Genomic DNA, 24,517 nt, shown 5'->3' with positions numbered 1-24,517 from the left:
TAGGCAAATGAAGAAAAGCATCAACGTGATAAATCATTATTTTACAAAATGAAGCATTGCATTCATGCTTGGTCTCAGTGAATTTAAAGGTATTCAGCAAAATGTTTTGAGAAGATAGATTATCAGTAGGGACTAAAATATTTTGGTATAACTGCAGTGTTCTTGTATGCTATAACATATACTGTGTTTAAGATGAGAATTCCTGTTGCAAGTCAGCATTGACAGGTGGTCATACATTACACAGTTACGACTATTTTTTGCTTAGCCACGGATTTCCCTGATTTAATTTCAAGTTGATCAGTCCTGTGAATCGTCCCCAAACCCTCATTTAAGATTTTTCTGTTGATATTCGTGATTACATGATGGCAATATGTGGATAGAGAGAGGCAAGTCCTGCTCGCCACAGGACAGTAGGTTGGAAGTTATTTGGAACAATAATGAAGCATACAACTTTATCAATGACAACCTCTTGTTTATTCCATACAGCGAAAGTGTAACAAATGTACACTGTTAGCAAGCTAAAACAGTGTAAGAATTGCACCGAAGCATCAATAGAGTCATATGCTTCATTATTGACTTGCCAACGTCTACAAAATCATCTAAAAACTATTTGGATCATTGTTGTAGATTAGTCATTACTTCTCCAGGGCTCCTGTTGAGTAATATATCTGAAGTAAGGCCCCTTGCTTACACAACTTTCAGACTGGACAGAAAGTCTCCCTGTGTGTGTGGGCCCTCATGACGATTATTACTTATCTCCATGTCTCTGATGAGTGATGACATGTTTAGCATGATACGAGTCAGTGATGTACTGAAAGTAACGCCATGGACTTTGTCAAACCAGAGGCTGTTTATTTTCTGTGGTGTAATTAGTTGTTTATCTGAGAGGTGTGCTCAACCTGTATGAAGAGGCAATAAAATCTGGTCATAAATGTTGGTGTTAGTTTTCTGTACATATAGAAGAGGAGATGGAATGAAAACGAGGAACTAACAGATAGATCATCGGCTTAAGTTTTTCAGCAGTATTCCGGAACATAAACACAGTTATTGTTTGTCTGTTGTTTAATGCGGCATTCAGCAATATTCCAGCTATATAGCAGCAGTCTATAAATAATCGAGTCTGGATCAGACAATCCAGTTATCAACAGCATGAGCATTGATCTACCCATCTGTGTCAACCAAGACGGTGATGCTGATCCGCGATCCCATTAGTGGCCTCTTAAGACAAGCCAGGTGATTGCTGAAAAACAATTTTTAACCAGATCTTTGCACACACAATACTTAAGACTTGAGCATGCTGCAAGCATGGAAATGAGTTCATTATGAATATGTATGATCATTATTAAGACAGAAATGACATCAGACACCACAACCCAATGTGCAGAGTTTTGTCATGTGTGCCAGAAATCAATGGTTGCCTGGCTTTGACTTCGTGTGTTGGCAGTTTAGAGACTGACTGTATAAGTGTTGGTTCAAATCCCAGATGGAACTTAACCCAAAAACAAGTTCTAGAATCTGCACTTTACTGAGAAAGTGTAACTCCATATATACATTTAACATATGTTGCACTGGACCGATGGTGGGTTTTACTACATGGTAAATATCTTTCAATGACAATGCCTTGAAAAATAGCTTTACTGTTATTATAGTTGAAATGGACAGAACTCCTAATATAAAATAAGAATGAAAACAACAGCATCAGTTTTGATGCATTCACTGCTGACAACAAACATCGGAGGTCACTGACACACTTTGGGGAGAATGTGAACAGCATAGAACAAAACATGTGACATCAGTATTGAGAAAGTTGACATTCAGCTGTGCCCTTTGCCCGTACTACCAGCTGCCATTTCTTTTCAGTGCTGAACAACTTTAGAATTCAAGTGGATGTTTTCATTGCTGCATGTTGTAATTTATGATGCAGTGCATCTTGACAAGAGCCGAGCTACTTACGACATCACCTAAAAGTGGGCTTGATAATGGCCATTATTATCATTGCAAGCATTATCAAGTGTCAATGGCTTGCTCATTTCTGATAATGTATTGGTTTTTAGATCATAATTCAATCCATTTTAGCTATAAAGTATGTGAAGTCATCTGGTGACGATGACTTCATGGAGTTGCAGCATGTTCGATCTCCCATCATTGCTGTCCAAAAACATTTGTTTTGGTTTTTTCGTTCAATGAAAATCAGTGCTGCACTACAACAAGTGTGCATTCAGTCAAAAACGATACCCAATAATGTAACTTTAAAGAATTTTGGTACAATGACCAAATGAAAGTGTTATTGTATCAGAAATCATATATTTTGTATTGATTTATTTTAATTCATACTGAAAAAATATTCAATGAAATAATAGCACTTTGGAATAACTGATTACCGAATAATTTGCATTTTTTATGCATGGAATTGTAATTAATGAGGCCTCATGTGGTCCAGCTGTAGAAACTGAAAGAAAACAAATTGGAAATATGGCAGTTATAACCAAAAAGGTTACAAGCATATCAGGACATTATCTTGTTTGAGTAGTACGTCTTTCAATAACCACTCCTAAGAATGATATCCCATACTTTTAAAGCTGTACAAAGAAATTTGTTTGATGTGACATTTCTTTGTAATGATAAAATATTTCTTCATATTGAAAGCGTTTGGGTGTATTCATATGAGAATTGCAATATTTACTTTTAGAGAAGTGTGATGTGATTGTGCTGTACGATAAATATCCAGGTGACCAACAGAGTCAGCTGTTTGTTCCTCAAATATCATACCTTACATTTCAAATGGTTTGTCAACTTACAGATTAAAAATCTCTGATAGAAACATACAAAAGAACAACTTTTGCGTAGACATGACATTGTATGGACAACGCCAGGTTTGAACCTTTAAAGTCTGGCCCTATATGGTTGAAATGATGTAATATACAGCACAGCAGGAGTTGCTTCCCCTTCTTCGCAATCAACTGACAACCTTCGACAGAGGATGTAAATGAAAATTGACAGATACATGTACGTCAACATTAATATCTGCCACGTCAACTGTAATAAGGACTGGAGTTCAAAATGACAGATTCCTGCCATGGTATAGAGGCGGATGTTCAAGAATTTAGTAAGTACCTTGCATCATCGATCCTTGTTCGGCAGTTGTCATTGAATCGAGCCCCACATTGCATGACACAACAGAAATGTGCATTGACGAGCGTAGACAGTAGTGTATTATCTACATAATATTTACGTATAGATTAACTTTGGTTTTCATTTTGTATGACAGTACATTAAAGCATTAAAATATGTGTATGCGAAGTTGAAGTAAATTATCTGCGTCTCTGATGACAAGACTGTCTGAAGGCTCGCCTCAAAATAAAACCCTCAATTTTGAGGGTATCTCGGAGACATGGATGCCAGTTTGGCTTGCCAGAGTCCATGTTCTAATGTACATGTATTTTCCAAACGTGCATGTTATTTTATATTCAAGTATGAACCCATGAAGGTCCTGGTTAGAACTGTTCTTTCAAGAGGCAATCATTGCATAGACTAGTGCATGCTCATGCTATTGGTCATAGGTATGTCTATGATGGTAGAAAATATGGTTGGGGCCGACAGGTACAGGTACATAATATTCGAGATGCTGGCATTCGGCTCATTGTGATTTGACTGTGTAGCTGCAATATTGTTGAGTGCAGCAATATTGAAGAAACAAAAGTCATTATGTCCACCTATATGATATGACCAGAGACCATATCATAGGAATTGTGTGGTCTCTGATATGACCTATGTTATTGTTGAGGGGGTATGTTACAGTCAAGATTTGATTGTTTCGAGAATTGAGAAAATCTCCTTGCTGATTGGTTGATTAGAAAGTTCACCCAATATTTGATATAATTCATCTCCTGATCTCCTGAGTTCACCTCCTTTTGACATCTCCTTTTACCTATGTGATTAGTTGTTAGTCATTGCGTAGGAACAGTAATTATCAACTGTTTATCACAAGATTCTAAATAGGCACACGGTTTCTATTATCTGACTAGTCGGTTTGGTTTTACACAGCACTTTTAGCAATATTCCAGCAGTATCATGGCAGGGGACACCAGAAATGGGCTTCACACATTGTACCCATGTGGGGAATCGAACTCGGTTCTCTAGCTTTGATGAGTAAATGCTTTAAGCATTAGGTTGAACCACTTCCATGTACTTCTTGAGAAGTCACTGACAATCATTTGCAACCCCAGTGTTGGTGTACATGAACTTGAATCACATCCAGAGAGGCCATATTCATCACTCTATCCCTTTGACTTCTGCATTTCATCTGGGAGTATTTTGTTTTCAAAAGTGACATTTTCACACTGATGTGCACACAGTTATAACTCTTGTGTGCATCCTTCCTGAATTTTGGCAAAAGTATGTGTTTTCCACTAAAAAATGCAAAATGTGTGTTATTGATATTGAAATACCACAAAATTGCTGATGAGTCACAAATTATTCTACAGCTCATGACAGTATGTGTGAGATTTCTTTCTCCAACTTTCTACGGAAATGATATTTGTGATAAGCAAATGATAAAGGTAATAAGTCTGTTTTAAATTTTATATCTTTGACAACAAACCAAAGTATAGTTGTGTGCTAATATCAAAGAAAATGTTTTCCTTGTTTCAGAAAAATGTGCCATAGATTTTATGTGTGATTCAGTCAGTATACATTATCTGTAGTTGTGACATAATTGTTTAATATTATTCAATGTACAGATTATGGTAACTATTGCTTCATTTTAGTGTTATAGGCTTAGCAAATTAACCGTGGACACACCTCAACTTTTTTCATCTTTTCATTGTATTTACCATTTAGCTGTACATAGTCTGGAATCTATAGTTTTCATCAATTTGATTGAATTCAACAAAGACTCGTGAAGATTTGGGTAAGGACATATCTGAAGCTACTAATAGTGACTAATGGGATTGAGTGGGCAGGCTCACTGACTTGGTTGCCACGTGTAATTGTACCACAACTGTGTAGAGAGAGGCTCTTGTTCACTGGATTGTCTGCACCAGACTCAGTTATCGCTGAAATATTGCTTAGTGCCACATTAAACAAACATCAAATATCAGATTAATCGAATATTCAGACAATATGGGTATCACAGCACCTACAGACTAAGCTTTTCACATTCATGTTCATTCAGTATGTGTACATACAGGTCCCAACATTTTGCCGCTAGTAAACACTGACACCGGTCACTGAAAAATAAGGTGAGCATGGTTTTGTTCTTCCAACAGTGACGACATACAACCACCCCCTCCATGAAGCTGCACGACAGGGCAAAGCTGATGTAGTGCGGCATCTCATCGAGGAAAAGGACTTCTTTGTGAATCATCAAACATTTGATCTGGTCACCCCTCTCCATCACGCATGCTTGCATGGCAGACAGAAAGTGATTGAGATTCTTCTGGAAAAAGGGGCTATGGTCAGTTTGCGTGGTCATTTGGAAATAATTAATCATTAGATTATAAAGGTATTATACTTTTCATAATCATTTTTGTGTACAGAAACTTTGCTGTTCAATGAATGAGCTTAGTTTTACGCCGCTTTAAGGATTATCCCAGTGATATCACGACAGAAATGGGCTTCACATGTTGTACGTCATTGGGGAATCAAACCTGGGTGACAGCCTACAAACTTGGTGACAGGAGGGGGAATAGCAGACACCAGCTGATTTTGGTGACCTTGACCTTATTTTCAAGGTCACATGACAATTTTTTAATGCAATAACTCATGTACTCTCCTACCCAATGTCTTCAAATTTGGTGACAGCCAACGTTAGGGGATTGCGCAGACACCAGTTGATTTTCTTGACCTTGACCTTGTCTTCAAGGTCACCTAGACTGTTTGACTGCTTTTCAGACTCTTGTTGAAGCGACATCTCATGAATTGCTGTGCCCAATGTCTTCAAATTTGGTGACAGCCTACATTGGGGGTTTACGCTGACACCAGTTGGTTCTGGTGACCTTGACCTTATTTTCAAAGTCACCAAGACTCTTGTTCGTTGTAACCAATGTCTTCAGTTTTGTTGACAGCCTACATTGGGTGGTAATCCAGACTCCAGTCATTTCATGCATCTTGTGTGTGAGCAAAAAGTCAAAACTAGCGAATTGTTATAAGTATATCATTTCCTTATTAGTGGCAAACACTTGTTTTGTTTTAGTTTTTATCTTGAAACATTGTCATCATCAAGATGCTGTTTGTATAACCACTGGTTATTAGAATGCTGAGTATATAAGTCATAACATTCCTGTATGTCAATTTCTTCAGTTCTTCACATTCTCTCTGATATAGGTAAATGCTCGCAATATAGATGGTGCCACCCCGCTCTGTGATGCTTGTTGTTATGGTGACATAGAGGTTGTCCGTCTGTTGTTGTCACATGGCGCTGATGTCAATCCGCTGTTACTGCTGTCGTCACCGCTTCACGAAGCCGTACTAAGAGGTAGGTTGGTGAAAATCTGGAATCTGAAATCATGGTATCCTTTGACAAGATCATTGTAAATTTCAACTTAATAATCAGAGTTCATGTCTGGCACAAAACGTAATAATCTGTGCCGAAAATTATTAATTTGATTAGGTATGAATTATAATGTAGCAGACATGTTGTTATTGATGATTTTTTTCAAAGGATGTTTAGTCAAAACATGAACTGTTAGACAACTTAAGACAAGTCCTTATGATTTTATGAGTGCTTCATTAAATGCATAAAACCAGTGTGACTGTAATCAACATAAATGCTCTAAGTCACCACTAGTGGTCACCCTTACCTCAGTCGCACCTCACTACAGTACAAGCACTTGAAAATAACCTATGTTAGCACTGTGCCCATACTTGTCTGAGTTCAGACATCTAAAACCTTTATTTCTTTAGGCTACATTCACATGTAAAGACTGAACTACTGGTCTTAAAGACTACATGAAAATCTGTCAAAAATACAAAAATTATTTTTTGTTTAAAACCTGAAGTATGATCTAATTGATTTCTGAACTCAACTACTGAGTGAGTGAGTGAGTGAGTGAGTGAGTGAGTGAGTGAGTGAGTGAGTGAGTGAGTGAGTGAGTGAGTGAGTGAGTGAGTGAGTTTTACGTTGCTTCTAGCCATATTCCAGCAATATTTATATTTAACAATAAAGCGGAAGCTGACTAAACCGTCCAATCTGGCAAGTTGACATCACCAGCATACAATCTCAGTCCCATTGGTTGCTTGTACTCTTATCACCAATTTTAAAATCTGGCACTTTGTCAAAACCAGTTTCTATCTTCAGTCCCGATGAGTGTCAGTTCAGACAGCTTCCCCTGTATTGCAGCATCGCATAAATGTAAACCAGAGTAAGTGAAGAAATTTATGCTGCTTTTAGCAATGTTCCAGCAATATCACAGGCAGAGGACACCAGAAATTGGCTTCACACATTGTATCGTTGTTGGGAATTGAACCTGAATTTTCTCTGTCACTTGTGAATGCTTTAACCATTAAGCTACCCCACTGTCCACTGAATTTGAAAACTTGTACCATTTTACGGGGTTTTTTTTATGATAGTTACTGTTTTTCATGAATAATTTTGTTCTGCTTACATTCAACCAGATAACTGGCAGTGTGCCAGCATTCTGCTGGATGCCGGGGCTAACTTGATGGCGACAGACAGTCATTACGGAACCCCACTGCACGTTGCAGCATACAAGGGCAACCGGGCTTGTGCTGAGGTGCTACTACGAGCAGGTTAGAGACAGACCTACCCACTCCGGAGTGAGTGAGTGAGTGAGTGAGTGAGTGAGTGAGTGAGTGAGTGAGTGAGTGAGTGAGTGAGTGAGTGAGTGAGTGAGTGAGTGAGTGAGTGAGTGAGTGAGTGAGTTAAAATTTAACGTCACCTTGGCAATATAGTGACAAGAAATGTTTTACATGCTTAATAAATTTTTACTGTTCAATATTCAGTCATCAAAGGATTGATAAATAACTAGACTATCACAGATGGTGTCTAAAACTAGTATTTAAATCTAAAACTATTTCTTTTACAGTGCAATATAATATATACCGTAAGCAATGTATGTTTGGATAGAATGACATTTATTGCCTTGTCCACAGTTGTACAAATATATAAGTCATGTACACTGATACAAAATGCATCATATTATTTGCCTTTTCCTAACATTAGCACCCTCGAACACATTTGTACAAAGTAACAAGAAAACTGTAGAAACAAAACAGTAACATAAAAGAATCTGTTTTACCAGTTGTCCAAAATTAATAAAAGTATGACTTAATAACAATGAGAGAGTTGAAGTATATTTTGTGAGCAACACTGATACTATGGTTACAATGTTTTATTGTGTCCAACCTGACAGAACAGCCACTTAGTTACAATAGCTTCTCACCTGAGAACAGCTATCATGCTTCGTCTCATGTGCAACAAAATCTGCCCACCCAAGCAGCATATGTTCCACACTTAAGCACAAAAGAGGCCATCTGCCCAGTAAATTTCTCCTGAACAATGGAACAGGTTTAAAGTTTATATGTCAAGATTAACACAACTGAAAAGTTATCTCCCTTTGTCCATCAATCTATTCAAGTTTGGGTGTTCAGTGATCTGAAAAAACGTCACAGGAAAATGTGACACGGATAAAAAGTCACAGTTTAGGGTAGGAAAAAAAGTCACAGGAGAAAAGTCACATAACTTGTATTATGTGATGATTATAATCTTTGTTAAATCATGTCAGAAACAGAAGCTGATATAGCAATTGAGACATTTTACAACTCACCAGTATATAATATATTACTTTGCTAGCATCATTTTTTGTATTGTGACAATTTTTACCATGACTTTGTTTCAATGACTCCTGTTCCATTCAGGTGTTCTGCTCTGTCATACAAAGTAGTTTTGTTTCTTCTGATATCTTCTTAATTCTGACTTGGTGGGAAGGATTCTGTTTCTGGGTTCAGATTATTTTTGTAGGTTACAAACTATATCTAATCTGAAGTTCTGCATGATATCTTATGGCTGAGCCACATCTGTCTTCACACCAAGGTCATGACTTCATTTCACTTGAAAACAAGGCAAAAGCTTAACTTCTGCGCAAGAAAAGTATCTTATACGCAAAGTCTTTTCTTAAAAATGGTTTACTTGTTTTCAGTAGATGGCTGTGAGAACTTTTTTGAAAGGGCACCATTAGAAACAAATATGTTTCTATAATGTTCAAAGCTTTGTCAGATCCTTTTTTGTGCATTCAAACAGAAGCTACATACCATTAGATGAAATGTCAGAACAGTAACACATTTTAATCTACCAAAACATTCTCCATAGGGTGTAGAATACAGTGAAGTGATAAATGGAAATAGAAAATAGGTGATGACCGTTTTGAAGTGTCATGGTAGCTTGGCCAAACTGACTTGTGAATAAAAGGCTTGTGTATTGGTTTACTTGGAGTAGAATATCTTTTTCCTTTAAACTGGGATGATTCTATCCGTCCACTTTTAGTAAGAAGAATGTAGAAAAGAGTGTCACAGGCAAAAGGCAGTGAATAAAAACTCACAGGAAAAAAGGTCACAATACAATAATATAATAAATACTAGTGGGTTGTAAAATGCATCAGTTGTTATAACAACTTCTGTGTCTGACATGATAAAATTATTAATGAGGTAACTAGGATGATAAACCAAGGGGTTGGGTGGAACATTTGATTTAACATAGAATTTTTATGGATCTTCAGCCACAAACTGTAAGTGGCTACTGTGATTCACGATTGATCCTAAGAGAAACTGTGATTTATGATCATAATTAACCATAATAAACAGTTGTGATCTTTTTCCTGTGTCTTTTTCTCCAAGCCAACATTGTTTTATCCATGACCTTTTTTCTTGTGACTTTCTTTCCAATCATCTGTGTAACATAACTAAATATCTCTACAGGTGCTGATGTGAATACTCGTCAGATCCACAAGATGCCGATCCATGATGTAGCTCGGCTCCAGGACTGTGAGTTCCTGTCACTTCTCCTGGAGCATGGTGCCAATGTGTATGCCCGAGACAACCGTGGGAGGACCCCACGAGACCTGGTCCCCAGTAGCACCTCACCAGCTAAACAACTTCTGCTGCACTGGGAGAGTAAGACAAAACAACGTTCATTAATCTTCCCACTAAACATTTCTTACTTTCATCCCACTGGAGTTGAGGTTATAATTTTATAAAAATCATACCAAACACAGATAATTAGTGCTACTAATATTAAATGAAAGTATAAATATAATTTAATATTTAATAAATTCCAGAGCTTGATAAAAGTCTTATGTTTAAAACCTGAGTATGAAGTAAACAGAACATCAAAAGGACTTTATGCAGATATATACACAGTTGCAGTGTTTTGTGTTGAATAATACACTTCTGACATTTTACCTTTTAATTATTTTTAAAAGTTGTCAAACATTTTGTTCTTCAGTAGCAAAACTTAACTGTGTGGACATATGTTATCTCCTATTTTTTGGACCGGTATTGATGTAAGTTATCATTTGTTTACCAATTCCATTTTTTTTTTTTTAAACATGTGTTTAGATCAAGTTTGACAGAAGGTATAGATATAATTTAGAGACACAATTCTACATATTTATGGTCAACAAGGCCTAAATGAGGTACATGTTTCCTTTGAACTACTTATTGCACCTATCAGAAGATTATCACAACCTGACCATATGTGTACTTCCTTCCCCCACACCATGTTCAGCTCACATCTTAAGCTTTTGATCTTTGTACATGCTTATTGCAATTTCCTCTTGTTACACCTGCCAGGTGTGCTGTACAGGTACATGACACGTGCACTCCCTTCCCTCCCCCTGTGCATTTCACACCTGAAACTTGCGATCTCCACAGGTGCTGATTGCAGTGTCCTTCTTGTTACACCTGTCAGGTGTATTTTACAGGTAGATATTCACCTGGACAGATTTAAATGTGATTCAGTAAACCACAAGCATTCATTGCTAAAAAAATTGTCCAATGTCATGATAGCCTTTAGGTATTTTTTTAGATGGACATGCATCCTCACACATTTCTGGAAACAGTCACATCTGTATAAAAAAACATGTTATTGTGGGGATCCTATTTCAGTTTAGTAATTGGTCAGTGACTGCGATTGGGAAGTTGTAGAAACCAGCCCCCAAATATCTAACCCAATAGATACCTGTTGATGCTTGCTAAAAAGATTGATAAGCAGAAATTTTGTTGATGGGGAAAGTTATTAATGATTATCAATATGAACACTGTGTCATTTATAATTCTGTACACAGACTATTGTGATGAAATAAACTTTTAAGTAACTCATTTTGAAATATGGGCAGCATCTTTGTTAAGTAAAGATGATAAAAAGATTCACCATCTCTTATGTCGCTGTGTATTTGAGATTAACTGATGTCTTGAAGAACTATGCACATATGTGCTCTGAGGGTGTGGGTTCAAATCCCGCATGGGACTCAACCCAACAAAATTACTACAATTTGTACATTCTAAATGACATTGTGTATTCGTTAAAAAAAAATGTTCCTCCCATTTCATTAACATTGTCACCATTCATCTGCTTGTTCTAATCTACTGATTAACCCCCCTCTAACAGTTCTCATCCATAATTTTGTTGAGTCCTGCCCTTACCAGGCCTTTATCTCAGCATCAAACAACTTCATCTGCAAGATGTCAGACTGTCCCAGTACAAACTGGTGACAGTTAACTTGAGGCACCTCAAACTGTTCCAGTACCACACAATGACAATTAGCATGTAGAGACTCAAACTGTTCAAACGCTAGACAATAACTAGCTTACGACACCTCAAAATGATGGTCTCGTCACCCCACATTAACAGACCTTGATGACACCTCCACTGGACCATCACAGGACAACCGTTACAACTCTACCATCCCCACACCTGCAGACAACACCTTCGCTGTCCAGACACAATCAGATAACAAATAGCCCATGACACATCAGAATGATGGCGTCAGTAGGATAAAGAAGAGCAGGATGAAAATCAGGTTCTGGGGATATCCCTCGGTCCCCACATCTGTACCACATTACACAGGGGGGTTAAAGTTGTGACCTTGTCTTTTGTTGTAAGCTTCTCCTATTCAGTCTGGTTAAATCCTTATGAAGATGAAAGTCATGGTTTGGATTGGTTTTCAGGCATTAACCCCCAATAAAACAACTTTAAGAGAAAATAATAACTAAACCTTTTCCAGTAGGACAATAACTGCTTACATTCACTATATTTGAAAGTCATTGAGATCAGATACCATATTATACTCTTCAAGAAAAGTAGGGGAACTCTACTTTCAATGTACAATTGTCGAAATTGAGAGATATATGGGATTGAATCAATGCTGATACAATAATAATGGATGTTTTGAAAATGCATCACCACATGGATTTCATTCAAAGCAAAGCTGTTCATTCAGTTATCCCCCTTGTTAAATGACAGGAGTATGACATGAAAATTTTAGGTTTACAATTTTCGGTGATTTGATACTGAAAACCCTGACCATCCACAGATGCAAGAAAATTATCAGAAAAAATGGTCTACAGGGATTTATCGACCTGCCTGAAAAACATCAAGATTCATGACACCCCACACACATGTAGGAGGCTGCCATGTTGCGCACTTGCTTAACATGCAGTCTTAGTCTCTGAACAGATATAATTTTGATAGTAACAAACAAACCCATTTTAACTGAAAAGAAACGCCAAGGAGACTAGAGATTCAGAACCTAAGGAAATCTAGACTTGCTTCATTTATGGCGTTAGCACTGCAGAGAAGGCTTGGCATTAGGCAAAATAATGTGGTTCAGGGATTGGAAGACAGACAATGTTTGCATGGTTAGAGTCTATAGTCAGTTCTGTATAGGAAACATGTTTCAGACATGTCCAATGACAATTGTTTTGTGGCACCTCATACTATTCAAATACTAAATAATGACAATTAGCTAGTGTCTCAAACTGCCCCACCAATGCAAGACAATAATTAGCTTGTTATGCTTCAAAATGGTAGTCGCCTAGCTGGTCTCACTTCTCAGACCTGGACTAGACTGCATATATTATCATTAGTCATAATCTGTTTGGTTTTGTTGAATATCAAACATATCAAAGTATCTATATAGGTCCCTTCAACTTGAACATGCTGGTGTGTAACTGTAGATGACAGTGATGATGATATCATCATGGTGAAACTGTGTGTGTATTTCCATGCTATTTTTGGCCCTAAAATGTCAATTTTTAGATTTTGTTCCAGTGTCTTCGAAACATGAGTTATGTGACATTTGATGTTTGTTTTATACATCCTGTATACCATCTAAGTCTGGTCAAGGCACTGTGTTCATATCAATCATGTCATAGATTTATTTCTGTTAAGCCTGAATTTTTCAACACTTCATAAAACAAGGCAAGTTTAGTTCAAGGCATAGACTAAGTGTTTTAATGTCTTGTACATGGCCAAAGTCTGTTCCAAATGTACTCCAATACGATGTTGAAAGATTAAACATATACCTCAATATTTGCCAAGGACCATGCCTTTGACTTTTTTGGTTCTTGGCAAATGTTAAGCAGTGTATTTTTAATTGAAATTCTGAAAACTCTTCTATTCTCTGCTGTTGAAAGAGTTTGCTTTGTTTATATTTACTTTTTATGCAATGACAACCCATTGCTAACACAGTGACATATTTTATATGGCCTCAAGGGCATGGCATTCTCTGCCCAGTACAGCACTTTAACTTATATCCTGTTTGTTTACTGTTTTCCTCGTAACAAACACAATGTAAAAACTGATATATCCCAGAATGCTCCAGGCCATAGTGTCATTCTTTTTCTTACACAACATCCTGAAGAACCCTGCCATGGAAATACTGTTATGCCTTGAAGAATTAACACAAAAAGTGTAAACATTTCCTGTTTGGGGTCATTTGCACAGTCTACACCTACATAAAACAAATGACAATGGATATTGTATTTTATTTACCCTCCCCGGGACGACCAAGGCCTGGAAGTAGTGGTCAGGTGAATAATCTCCAGACCAAACATGACGCCATGACCTACAGTGATGCCCCAGGGATGAGCTCTAATGTCTGTCCTCTGTTCCTTACTCTGTTATCTAGTTTACCGTGGTGTCAGTTTAACACTGGCATATCAGTAACACCTATACTTTGAGGTGGCATGTTGAACAGGGGCCATCATTTGATCTGTATTACCTGGGAATCAGGAAGAAAAAAATTAAGGAGGCATTGATGTAGAATTATACAATTAACTGGATATAAAGAGACATACGCACATATTGTGAAATGTTATGAGTGCACAACTAGGATAAAATGTTAGGATTTGCTGGGGTTTTCTACGCCAAAGAAGTTAAAGGACATACAATATTCTCAAGTCACTTATGGCAGATTAGCTATAGTACAATATGATATTAGGTGTTTTTAACATTGTTTCCAGTTGAGTGTACTGTTTTTATGATACTTCCATTAATTGTGGACATTATTACTAATGTCTGTCTCTTTGAATATTCAATATTGGCATTAATAGATAAATTAATGTATTGTAAAGAATGAATTTAGCTGTAATATCACAGATACATTTTGGGAAATATTACAAATTCATTTTATTATTCTATCTTACATTTCATTAAAGTAGAATACAAATACTTAAAGTGAGCTGTTGCCTCATATTTTGTCTTATTTCAACAATGTTTTTTGTCCAATAAAATATTTTTAGTGTGTTCTGAATTCTGAATTGCAGTTAGACATCACAGATTCAGTGTTAAAGGAGATATAAGGAATACAAACTTCTTTTAACATGTTAAATGATCAAATAACATTTACCTGTTTACATAAATGAATTTCATAAGTGATTTTATTGTTAGCTATTTTATTGAACACTAAGCTTTTGATTTGAATCCAATTTAGAGCTATTATTATTTTATTATATACCTCTGACTTTCACAGTATGTTATCTCCTAATTTAATATTCACATATAAATGGCTAATTTTCTAAACATTAAGACATTTCTAGACATTAATAATCACCATATGGTGTACACGTTTTTGCCTCAGGAACTACATTTTATAGAAATTTTTTTTTTTTGTGAAACATCTCTTCAGAGATTATATTTTAGCCTACATGTAAACTGTTATGCTGTGCTTGATTTTTAACATTTGGCCTACTAACTATGGCTTCAGTGATTTAGTTTGATTCAGAGAAAATCAAATCTGACACCCTAGTTTCGATAACGATTGTCTGTATTTCCATTTGATATTTGATTGCTGATTTAAATTATTATTTCCTCACAGCCAGAATGACGTTTCAACTCCAACCCATTAGTTTCAGGTTTTGAAATAAGGTGTCATGATTGGCTGATGTCAGGCTAATTATCCAATATGAATTGTTGTTAGTAGATATCACCAATTTGACCATGGATTTCTTGCCAAAAAGGCGGAGTTAGATGGAATCTGATGTTTTACTTGTATGAAGAATTGAACTGAAAATGATCGAATTGAGGATCCAGTATTAAAAACAAAACGATTTAATGTCTGGGTGAATCGTTGCATCACTACTTCTAACACAATAATAAAAATGCTATGCCCTACTAAATACATAGGCCAAACTTCCGTATGAAAGTTATGGTCTCATCATAAATACTCCAGGATCACAGGATCAGAACTAGACCCCTGGTCTGCTGCAAGGGCAATCATTGGGTCCTTGTTTGTTGAGTAAACCTGAACATATTTTTGATACAGGGGTCATGGTATAAGTCTGTTTATCAGGAACAAAGATATGGTCCAGTGATGTAATTTATGAGTGGCCAGCCTGGACAGGGCCATAAAGAATGTCAATAAAATCTAGGTTAATCCAGCAATGGTGCTGGTTGTCACGACGGACACAATGAAGGGGGTGGAAGGACATCATGGCAGTTTACCCTGGAGTTCATCTTCCCCAGAGACAGACAAAGCCATGGGTTCTTCCTGTCACATCTAAGTGGGAATGCCTTTGTCGTGTAACATTGTTCAAGATTAGACAGAATGTTTTGTTCACATTTCTATTTTGGACAGAATGTTTTGATCGCTATGTTAAGAAACCCCAAGAATTAAACAAAGGCAGGAAAATAATTGAAAATCCATGAGCAACCATCAAGTCCAATAAATATGGCCTCATTTTGTTTTGTGTTAATGTATTGGCCATGTGTCCCATATCAGTTATCTGATGTATTAGACAGATTGGTAATTCTAAAGTGCATGCTATCAAGACCAATTGGTATGTGAAAGTAAGCACTTGCTTTGAACATATATTATTCAAATCGGAAGGAATTACAAAACCTCTGTGATCCAGTCATTTAGATGTAATAATGTAGAATGTCCATGTTTGTTTGATAGGATACAGACTTATTAGCATTTAGTACAACCCGCAGGGAGAAACCTTTCTTATAGAAATATGAGTCATACCGAATGCTGTTATATTCAGAACACATGAGGAAATACAGGAATACATTATCATAATCATGTGAGCAGGAACAAGAAACATTATCAGAAATAAAGTGATTACATTTATTACGGCTTACGTCAATGTGTACGTAAGCACTTCAAGATGTGTCTACAAATTGTTGGAGGTTTTACTTTTAAAATATAACCATACATCTAAGACCAAGACTTAAAATTTTAACCATATGTCTGAGGCCAAGATTTTGAATTTTATCCACATATCTAAAGCCAAGAATTTATATTTTTACCATATAACTAAGACCAAGATTTTATATATTAACCATATATCTAAAGCCAAGATTTTATATTTTAACCACATATCTAAAGCCAAGATTTTATATTTTGGCCACATATCTAAAGCCAAGATTTTGAATTGTAACCATACATCTAAGGCCAACATTTTAAATTATATAAGAAAATTTTGAAGCAAGTTGCACTCATGCTTACAACACTTAATACTCATTTCTGTAGCACATTGTAAAAACATTTGACATTTCCTCTACTTTACTTCCGCCTCGCTATAGAATAAATTCAGTGTCTTTTCAGTTCTGTCCATTTAGTCCTCAAGGCCACCAATGTTTGGATAAATGCACAATACAAATTACAACATGTGGATGGAATTCATGAAGATAGTGTGTACTTGATTCCACTGAATTTTAGTGACTGCTTTACTCAAATAGACAATGTTAATAATTGCAGATGTTGAAGAAACTGGATATTATTACTGTTTGTCTGTACTCAAAAGGTACGAGGGTTATTCTTGGTTGTAGCAATGGCTCACATTTAATAATTACAACACAAAATTTCATATTATTTTCTTGCACAGATGTGAACAATTTGTACTTTGCCAAACAGGTGACCTTCCCTTTACCTTACTGTGGCCCTGCTATTGATGTAGGATTAAGTCAGTGTCACTTGTATATTTATTGTTGACAATTCCCATTGTCCTTCCCTACCCCACTCCCTTAGGCCTTACCCCTAGGGGCTTACTCCACCTCCAAACAATTATCTCCCCTGACCCACTCTCTGTTCTTCTCGGCCAGGATCCACTAACGTTCTCTTCATCACAATGGCCGCCTCCACACCTATGTAATCTCTTTCTTATATGCTCTTTTGTAATCAAGTACATTTGCGCACCTCTCTATGCCCCCATTACATGGAACAATTCAAAGATCGAGGCAGTCTTTTTTCTTTGATGGTTCTTTTATTCCTTTGTTAAATGACCCAGAAAGATATGGGTGTGCATGTTATTTGCTAATTAATGGTGCTATGTCTTGATGGGGTTTTGATGTTGCTAATCTCTGCACCTCAAATAGGTCTGGGTCACACATCACCTTTGCTTGTGCATATCAAAGTCTCATTATATGACCTCATTACAGGTAGAAGCTTTCATCAGATTGAAAAGGAAATTCAGAGATTAAAGAATGTTGCCCCTTATTTACCTTTGATCTTTGTTGTTTACATTTGCTATTCAGTTTTAGGGAGTTCACTATGGGCACACTTTGTGATTTGCTCTGTACAGTTTTATGCTTGTTTTTGTCAGATGGTGATGAGAATAAATGAATTCCAACATCAAATGCAAACCCTATCTCTGATCAGACTGCTGTTATTTTACTGTGTTGGTGCTGTTATGTTACTGTGCTTAAGAACCGAATGGTCCACAGATGTGTTATTAATAATTTTGATAAATTTGATAAATACTATTCAGCAACTTCAGACAAAGATATAATTACACTTTAAAGATGTTAGGTTTCAAGATAATGTTCTAAATCTTTAATAAAAACATACGATTATAAACCTGACCAAAAACTGCCCTACAGATTCATCATTAAGTACGACTGAAAGTCAATGGACATCATATGGAATGGGTATAATTGCTCAGTCCAAGGGGCTTTAAAAGATCAAAGGATTGTTTTCCTTTGGTATTAGTAACTATGGCAACTTGAGCTGAACCAAATTGTGCCACTCATCTGACCTTTTCACACTTGACCTCTGAATTCAACAGGTGTTTTACAAATGTCCCTATCTAAACCAGCGAAACAATAGACAGGAATAGTGTGTCGTAGTGTTATAATCTGACCCAGACTGACAGACTTTGTCAGACTTTCTTTCCTGTTTTTGTCCTTTATATTTTCTTTCCATGTCCCAGATTTGACAGCCAGGGTTGTACCTGGCCAAATTAGAAAATATACATACAGCTTTGAAGAAATTTCACCTTGGGGAGTTTCAATAGATATTATGGACTCAAATTCTCAAATATGACTCTGACATGGATACTCTCATTCTATAAATTAATAGATTTAATATGATGACATTAGAATGTAAATTTTATTTAAAATTATCAAACATATTAAATCAAGACCACTGAGCTGAAGAACAAACTTGGTATAACATCCACGTGATAGACAACTTGCCTTGTTGGCAGCTTCAGAGGCTGCGTGGGTTAGATGGCTGACTTTGTGTGCTGGCCATATGGTCCTTGACTGACAGTGTGGGTTCAAATCCCAGATGCAACCCAACCCAACAAAAGTACCAGAATCTGTAAATGACTAAGTAAGTCTAATCCCAAATACATATGTTACCTCATTGGCTTGTGCTATAAGGCGTATTTCTTCGAGTGAGGTGTTTTCTTTTCTCTTATTTTGTATTTTATTGTATATTTGATATTTTTTAAGCTTTTAGTTATAATCACCTACCTAAACTTCCAAACATATTTCAAGATAACAATGTTAAAAACATTTTGACCTGTCAAGATCTGAGGTAGAATAGGCCTTCAGCAACCCATTTATGCCACAAAAAGCAACTATGCTTGTCATAAGAGGCAACTAACAGGATCGGGTGGTCAGGCCTACTGACTTGGTTGACAGATGTCATTGGCTCCCAGTTGCGCACATCACTGCTCATGCTGTTGATCACTGGATTGTCTGGTCCAGATTTAATTGTGTACAGAACATCACCATATACCTGTAATATTGCTGACTGCGGCGTAAAACTAAATTCACTAACTCACTCTTGGGAGTTATAATATATATTGATGTACCATGTATATTTCATATTTCTTAAGTAAATTTGTAGGTACTGACATCAAGAGACATTTTGGCCTAATATTGAATGGTGCTGATCCAAAATTTGTTTTTTCATTATCTTTGAATTCCTCCCTTCCTCCACATTACGACATTTCTTTCCGGTTGCTTCTAAATTGCCATTGCGAAATAGCACTAAAAGATAATTAATTGGGTTTTTTCCACCATTTCTAACAAACACCCATGGTCCATATCCTCAGTGTTTAAAAAGTCATCCCGTATAGCTTTGTTGTTTCATGGTTTTTGACAGTTAATGTTAAATAAAATAACTCAAATGGGTAATAATCTTGTAAATAAATGTGTTCATTTTTCCATTGTTTCTGTCACCTTCCTGACCCAGTTTTGATGGATCTCAGTAGCGATGTGCATTTTGTGAATATCAGCCCAGGGGATACAATAAGTGGACTGTTGACCACAGAACACCTTGATCATGTTCATCATCTGTTGGCTTGCCAGTCTGGTTGTCATGTAAAAATTCATGTGAAACACAGTGAACCTGACCTTACCTCATACAATAATCAAGCACTTTGTATTATTGAAATGGTACTGAAGGAATTATGTGTGTTTTGGAGTGAACTTAACCCAGGATAATAGACCCACGTAGAAATTTTAACAAAAGTCTATCTAACATCACTTTATCTCCTCGGATGAGACTGTCATACAGAACATGAAATATATTTATCCAATACAACCCATGCAAGTTTTGAATATGCATCAAGCAATAATTAATGCACCTTTTTATTGTATTTTATTTTCCTAGACTAGATTTTAGTTTGTGCTGAAAATGAAATTCAGCTGAACAGTTTATCTTTACCCCAATTACACAGACAAATGTCTAGCCACATGGGACCAATCCGCCAAGACAGCTTAGTGTCTGGGGCCGTGAGCATGGATAGTTTCTCTGTAAATGAGTAACACTGAAACCGATTCAACTTGTCATCTCAGATTAGAAATATTTCACCCCCACTTCTATCTCTGTTCAAAGTCAAACAAATGACTAGGTGGCCATTTTCCCTAAACTTAGCAACATAAACCACACAAGGCATTCAGTTATGGTGTCTGGTCATGCTAATGTAGGCTGACACAACTATTCATTATACAAAATGCTCTTATGCAGTAAAAATCAATTAAACTGGTTTCATCATTTAGAACTTTGTTCTGATATTTAATGTTGTAATGCCCCCTGAATCAAGATTTATTGCCTGAGATTCTACTTCTCATTACAGTGAAGAGAACCCCAAATTAAACCTGATCTTTTGATTTGAAGCTTTCAGATTTTCATGTTGATATACTCCTTAACTTCAAAGGTGATACCCATCATTCTGTTTTTGAGTGAAGTTCTAGTGTTAAATGATGTTCAATGAATGCTCATTAGCAAACAGAACCCAGAAACTAAACCTGATCTTTTCATTAAGAGTTTTAGATTTTCATTGTGATATGTTCCCCAACTTTAGTTATGATTCTGAACAAGGTTCTAGAGTTAAATACCGTTCAATCCTACACAGAAGAGTATCACTTTACAGTCCACATCCCCCAGCCCTGTGAACCTGGGTCCTCTAAATTCCTTTGTCCATGCAGTCATGGCTAGCTGTACATGGCTGTAGTGATTTATTAGCTTAGTTGGTGGCATTGCATAACCTATACAGTAAAACCTGGCCCCTTACAGCCTGTGACACAAGGTGATGTAACTGTATTTAGCTGCCTCCCTTATCTTCCTCTCCCCAGGTCTTCATGTAGTAAAACTCTTTGTCCATCTCTGATCATGCCTCCTGGCCTTAGGGCATTTGGATACTGTTTGCCTCACAACTACTTGTAAATTCATTACTGAAACTTTATAGCCCCGCTTTAACAATTGTGTACAGTTGTGTAAATAATTTATCATGGTTGCATGTTGAACAAATTTCAAGTAGTATAATTTATAGCTGAAGACTTGATTAAAGAGTAGTCACCAGATGACTTTATTGAACTTGTAGACAGCTGAATAACTGATTTGTGCTTAGAATAGAATAGAGTTTTAGGAAATTAAGGTAATAATTATTCAGCACAAGAATATATTTTTGAATAATGTCCAGTATAGTGCCTATGCTGAATCACTTGGGAATGATGAATGGCTAAGCTATTAAACAATAGATTAGTAACTGATTCTTGGCAGATTTTGAACATTTTCTGAATTATTTCCGCTTTCCTTCCAGTGGCTGTGAAATCACTTCAACATCTGTGTCGGCTGGTGGTCCGGCAAGAGCTCCACAAAGAAAGACGTCTGTCTCAGGTGGACCGTCTGGCCTTACCAAAGTTTCTCAAGGACTATCTTGCATTTGTATAGACTGCAATAACAGAAGATAGACAGCCTAGTATAAATCACAACTTTGACAGTGGAGTTAAATGCCTTTACATGTTTACACTTGCACCAGCACTAATATGGGACAAAGTATGTTACAGGCATTTACTGATGTTTGGGTATACACATACAGACAGACGGAATATAAATCTGGACCGGTTTCATGAAGTGGATCCCAGTCTGTGATGGTATGTGTAAGTATTCTTCCTCAGAAGAAATAAACAAATTGACCTTTACAAGTTTTCTTATACAGGAGAAAATGCTTGGCCCTGTTTATGATGCTAAACCACTAGTATATTGTGAACTGAAATGTTCAACCGTGTGATGTAGTGTCATGTAGCTGAACAAACAGTACTTAGTGTTCCAGAAGGTCTTGGACCTGAGAAATATTTTCTTCTGTTTCACAACAACAAACCATATCTTTTGTTCATATGTATTGATATTTATTTTGAACTATTATTTACATACTCATAGTACAGTGCATCTTCGAGAGCAGATGAACATCATTTAAAGGATATGTTGACATATTTGTTGATAACAATGTCAGAATAACACTCTGCTTGAGTCCATGTAACAAATGCTTTATACATGTATGTACAAAACCCTTCAAGGGGATTATATACAATCTGGTATATATAAAATAAAAACAGACAATGTACATTGTAGAATGGAATACAGGAATCGGCCCCTTCAGAATAATCAGAAGTGTTTGGCACAAAATTTGCTTCTGTTTTGGTGACAAATATTTCATATGAAATGGGTGAAGTTAAGATCCTTTGCTGTTCCTAATGCAAGGTGAGTTGTATGACCAAGACAATATTGAAAAACAATTAAAAAAAAGCTTAACAAAAATTTGAAATTTGATGCATGAGAAATTTAAAATGTAGCTCTAAAATTGTTTTGTTGAAGTAAATGTATTTTTTTTTTTAATTCTTATTTGAAGTAGGTCAGGGGAAACTGTTTGAAAGAATGAAGTGAAAAAACATGTTATGGTGAAGAGACTAGTGCGAGCTAATTGCCCCTAAATGACGTGAAAGATCAGCAGCTATTCACTGATATGTCCATACATGAGGTAAGAGAAAACAACTTCAATACAGATATGAAAAAAGAGAAAAATATAAAAATACAAAACATCTTGATTGCATAAATTAGGCTTAAGTGAAAACTTTCACAAATACTTTTTCATCCATACAGTATACTAAACAATTAACTAATTGTGTACTACAAATACTTAAGCTACATTCTTTGGAGGACATTTCTTAAAAATGAGCAGGGAAGAAAATGTGAGCATGTGTTTGAAAGGACTGAAAACATCTAACCTATGAGCTGATTTAAACTGAAGCAACTTCAGCATTTAGTTATTATGCATTCAGTGACTGCACTATCTACAGAATGAGCACTAGATGGCGTAGGCTGTCTACACCCTGAGCACAATTGCACAGACCCCTTACTGAAACTTTAAACTCATTTTAAGCTATTATTAATAAAGATAAACTTTCCTCTGTCAATACAGATTTGGTACAGAATCACATGAGCAAGATTTGTACAAGGCAAGATCAGAATATAGTTAATATTGTAATCTAGTGGATTATCCTGCTACAACTAGTATATCAGTTATGATCTGTATCTAACCGACACCTCTGAGTATTCTTCATCTAAGATTATGAGTGATATATCATATATACATTTCTTCATAACCATAATTATTGAACTCACTGAAACTGGAAAAAAATAGCGCTGCTAAATATTTTGTCAATTATTTTTTTCATAAAAAATTAATTGTAATCATGATTACAAAATAATATTCTGTTTCCATTCTCCATGTTGCACATTGAGCACTTTCGGCTGATGGGTTTGATTGACATAACAATGCATCAATGCTGCCTCTTTAACAAACAACGACAAAAATCATAGACCATAGACCATCAATATCAGCTGACTGCAACGCAGGACAGCATTAATTCCAAAGACACACAGCAAAACTGGAATTCATATTCCATGGTGTTGAGTGGATAGCATGAAGAGATCAGAAATAGAGGAATAAATAAGACTTTACACAATATCACTGGGACAAATTGTGTTCAGTATCCATGAGAAGACCTGCAAGAACCAGGAGAACACAGTAGACCACACAGTACGTCACATGCATTATTCCAATGAGTGAAATGTTTTGGCACTTGTAATATCACTCTGGTCGTTCGTCTGTCGGTGAAAGGATGGTTAGGTGACCATCCAAAGAGCACTTTTGATTGGCAGTGATGAAAATAAACACACTTTGACTGGCTAGGCGGCCCGTTTGTCAGAATGTGTCGGTGCTATCGTGTGCACTTCATCTGTGACCTGGCGGAAACACTGTAACCATTGGCGTTTATCGTGTTCATCATTGGCAAGGAGAGTGTGTGACTGGCCCTTTGTGCTGTCCTTGAATGACACTTTGAAAACATTCCGTACTGCAATAGAAAAAACAGGAGAAACATAACTATGTGAACAGATAGGTTTTTTTTTTAAATTTTGTTTCAAATTCAAGACAAAAAAAAAATGATAAGAGACCCCCCAGAACACAAGTCCGTTCTCTGACA

The 24,517-nt window shown here is 36.4% G+C and overlaps 2 protein-coding genes across 4 annotated transcripts in view; one reads left to right on the top strand and one right to left on the bottom strand.

Moving 5' to 3' along the window:
• Positions 1–2,931: 2,931 nt before the first annotated feature.
• LOC137295621 (ankyrin repeat and SOCS box protein 13-like) lies at positions 2,932–22,429 on the top strand. The gene is made up of 6 exons (XM_067827068.1): positions 2,932–3,106; positions 5,268–5,455; positions 6,325–6,475; positions 7,615–7,749; positions 9,934–10,128; positions 21,793–22,429. Exons 1-6 carry the CDS (start codon positions 3,061–3,063, stop codon positions 21,921–21,923), a joined length of 846 nt encoding a protein of 281 aa, XP_067683169.1. The 5' UTR covers positions 2,932–3,060; the 3' UTR covers positions 21,924–22,429.
• Positions 22,360–24,517, bottom strand: part of LOC137295617 (rho guanine nucleotide exchange factor 3-like) — a 13,932-nt gene continuing 11,774 nt past the window's right edge. For all 3 annotated transcript variants that reach the window (XM_067827059.1, XM_067827058.1, XM_067827060.1), the window contains one exon: positions 22,360–24,388. In XM_067827059.1, coding sequence (XP_067683160.1) covers positions 24,222–24,388 — 167 coding nt within the window. In that variant the 3' untranslated portion in view covers positions 22,360–24,221. The remainder of the gene's footprint in view (positions 24,389–24,517) is intronic.

Source organism: Haliotis asinina, chromosome 9, assembly GCF_037392515.1.
Source record: "Haliotis asinina isolate JCU_RB_2024 chromosome 9, JCU_Hal_asi_v2, whole genome shotgun sequence".
Lineage (NCBI taxonomy): Eukaryota > Metazoa > Mollusca > Gastropoda > Lepetellida > Haliotidae > Haliotis > Haliotis asinina.
The sequence above is the reverse complement of the archived record's forward strand: the minus strand, read 5'-3'. Positions and strand labels throughout refer to the sequence as shown.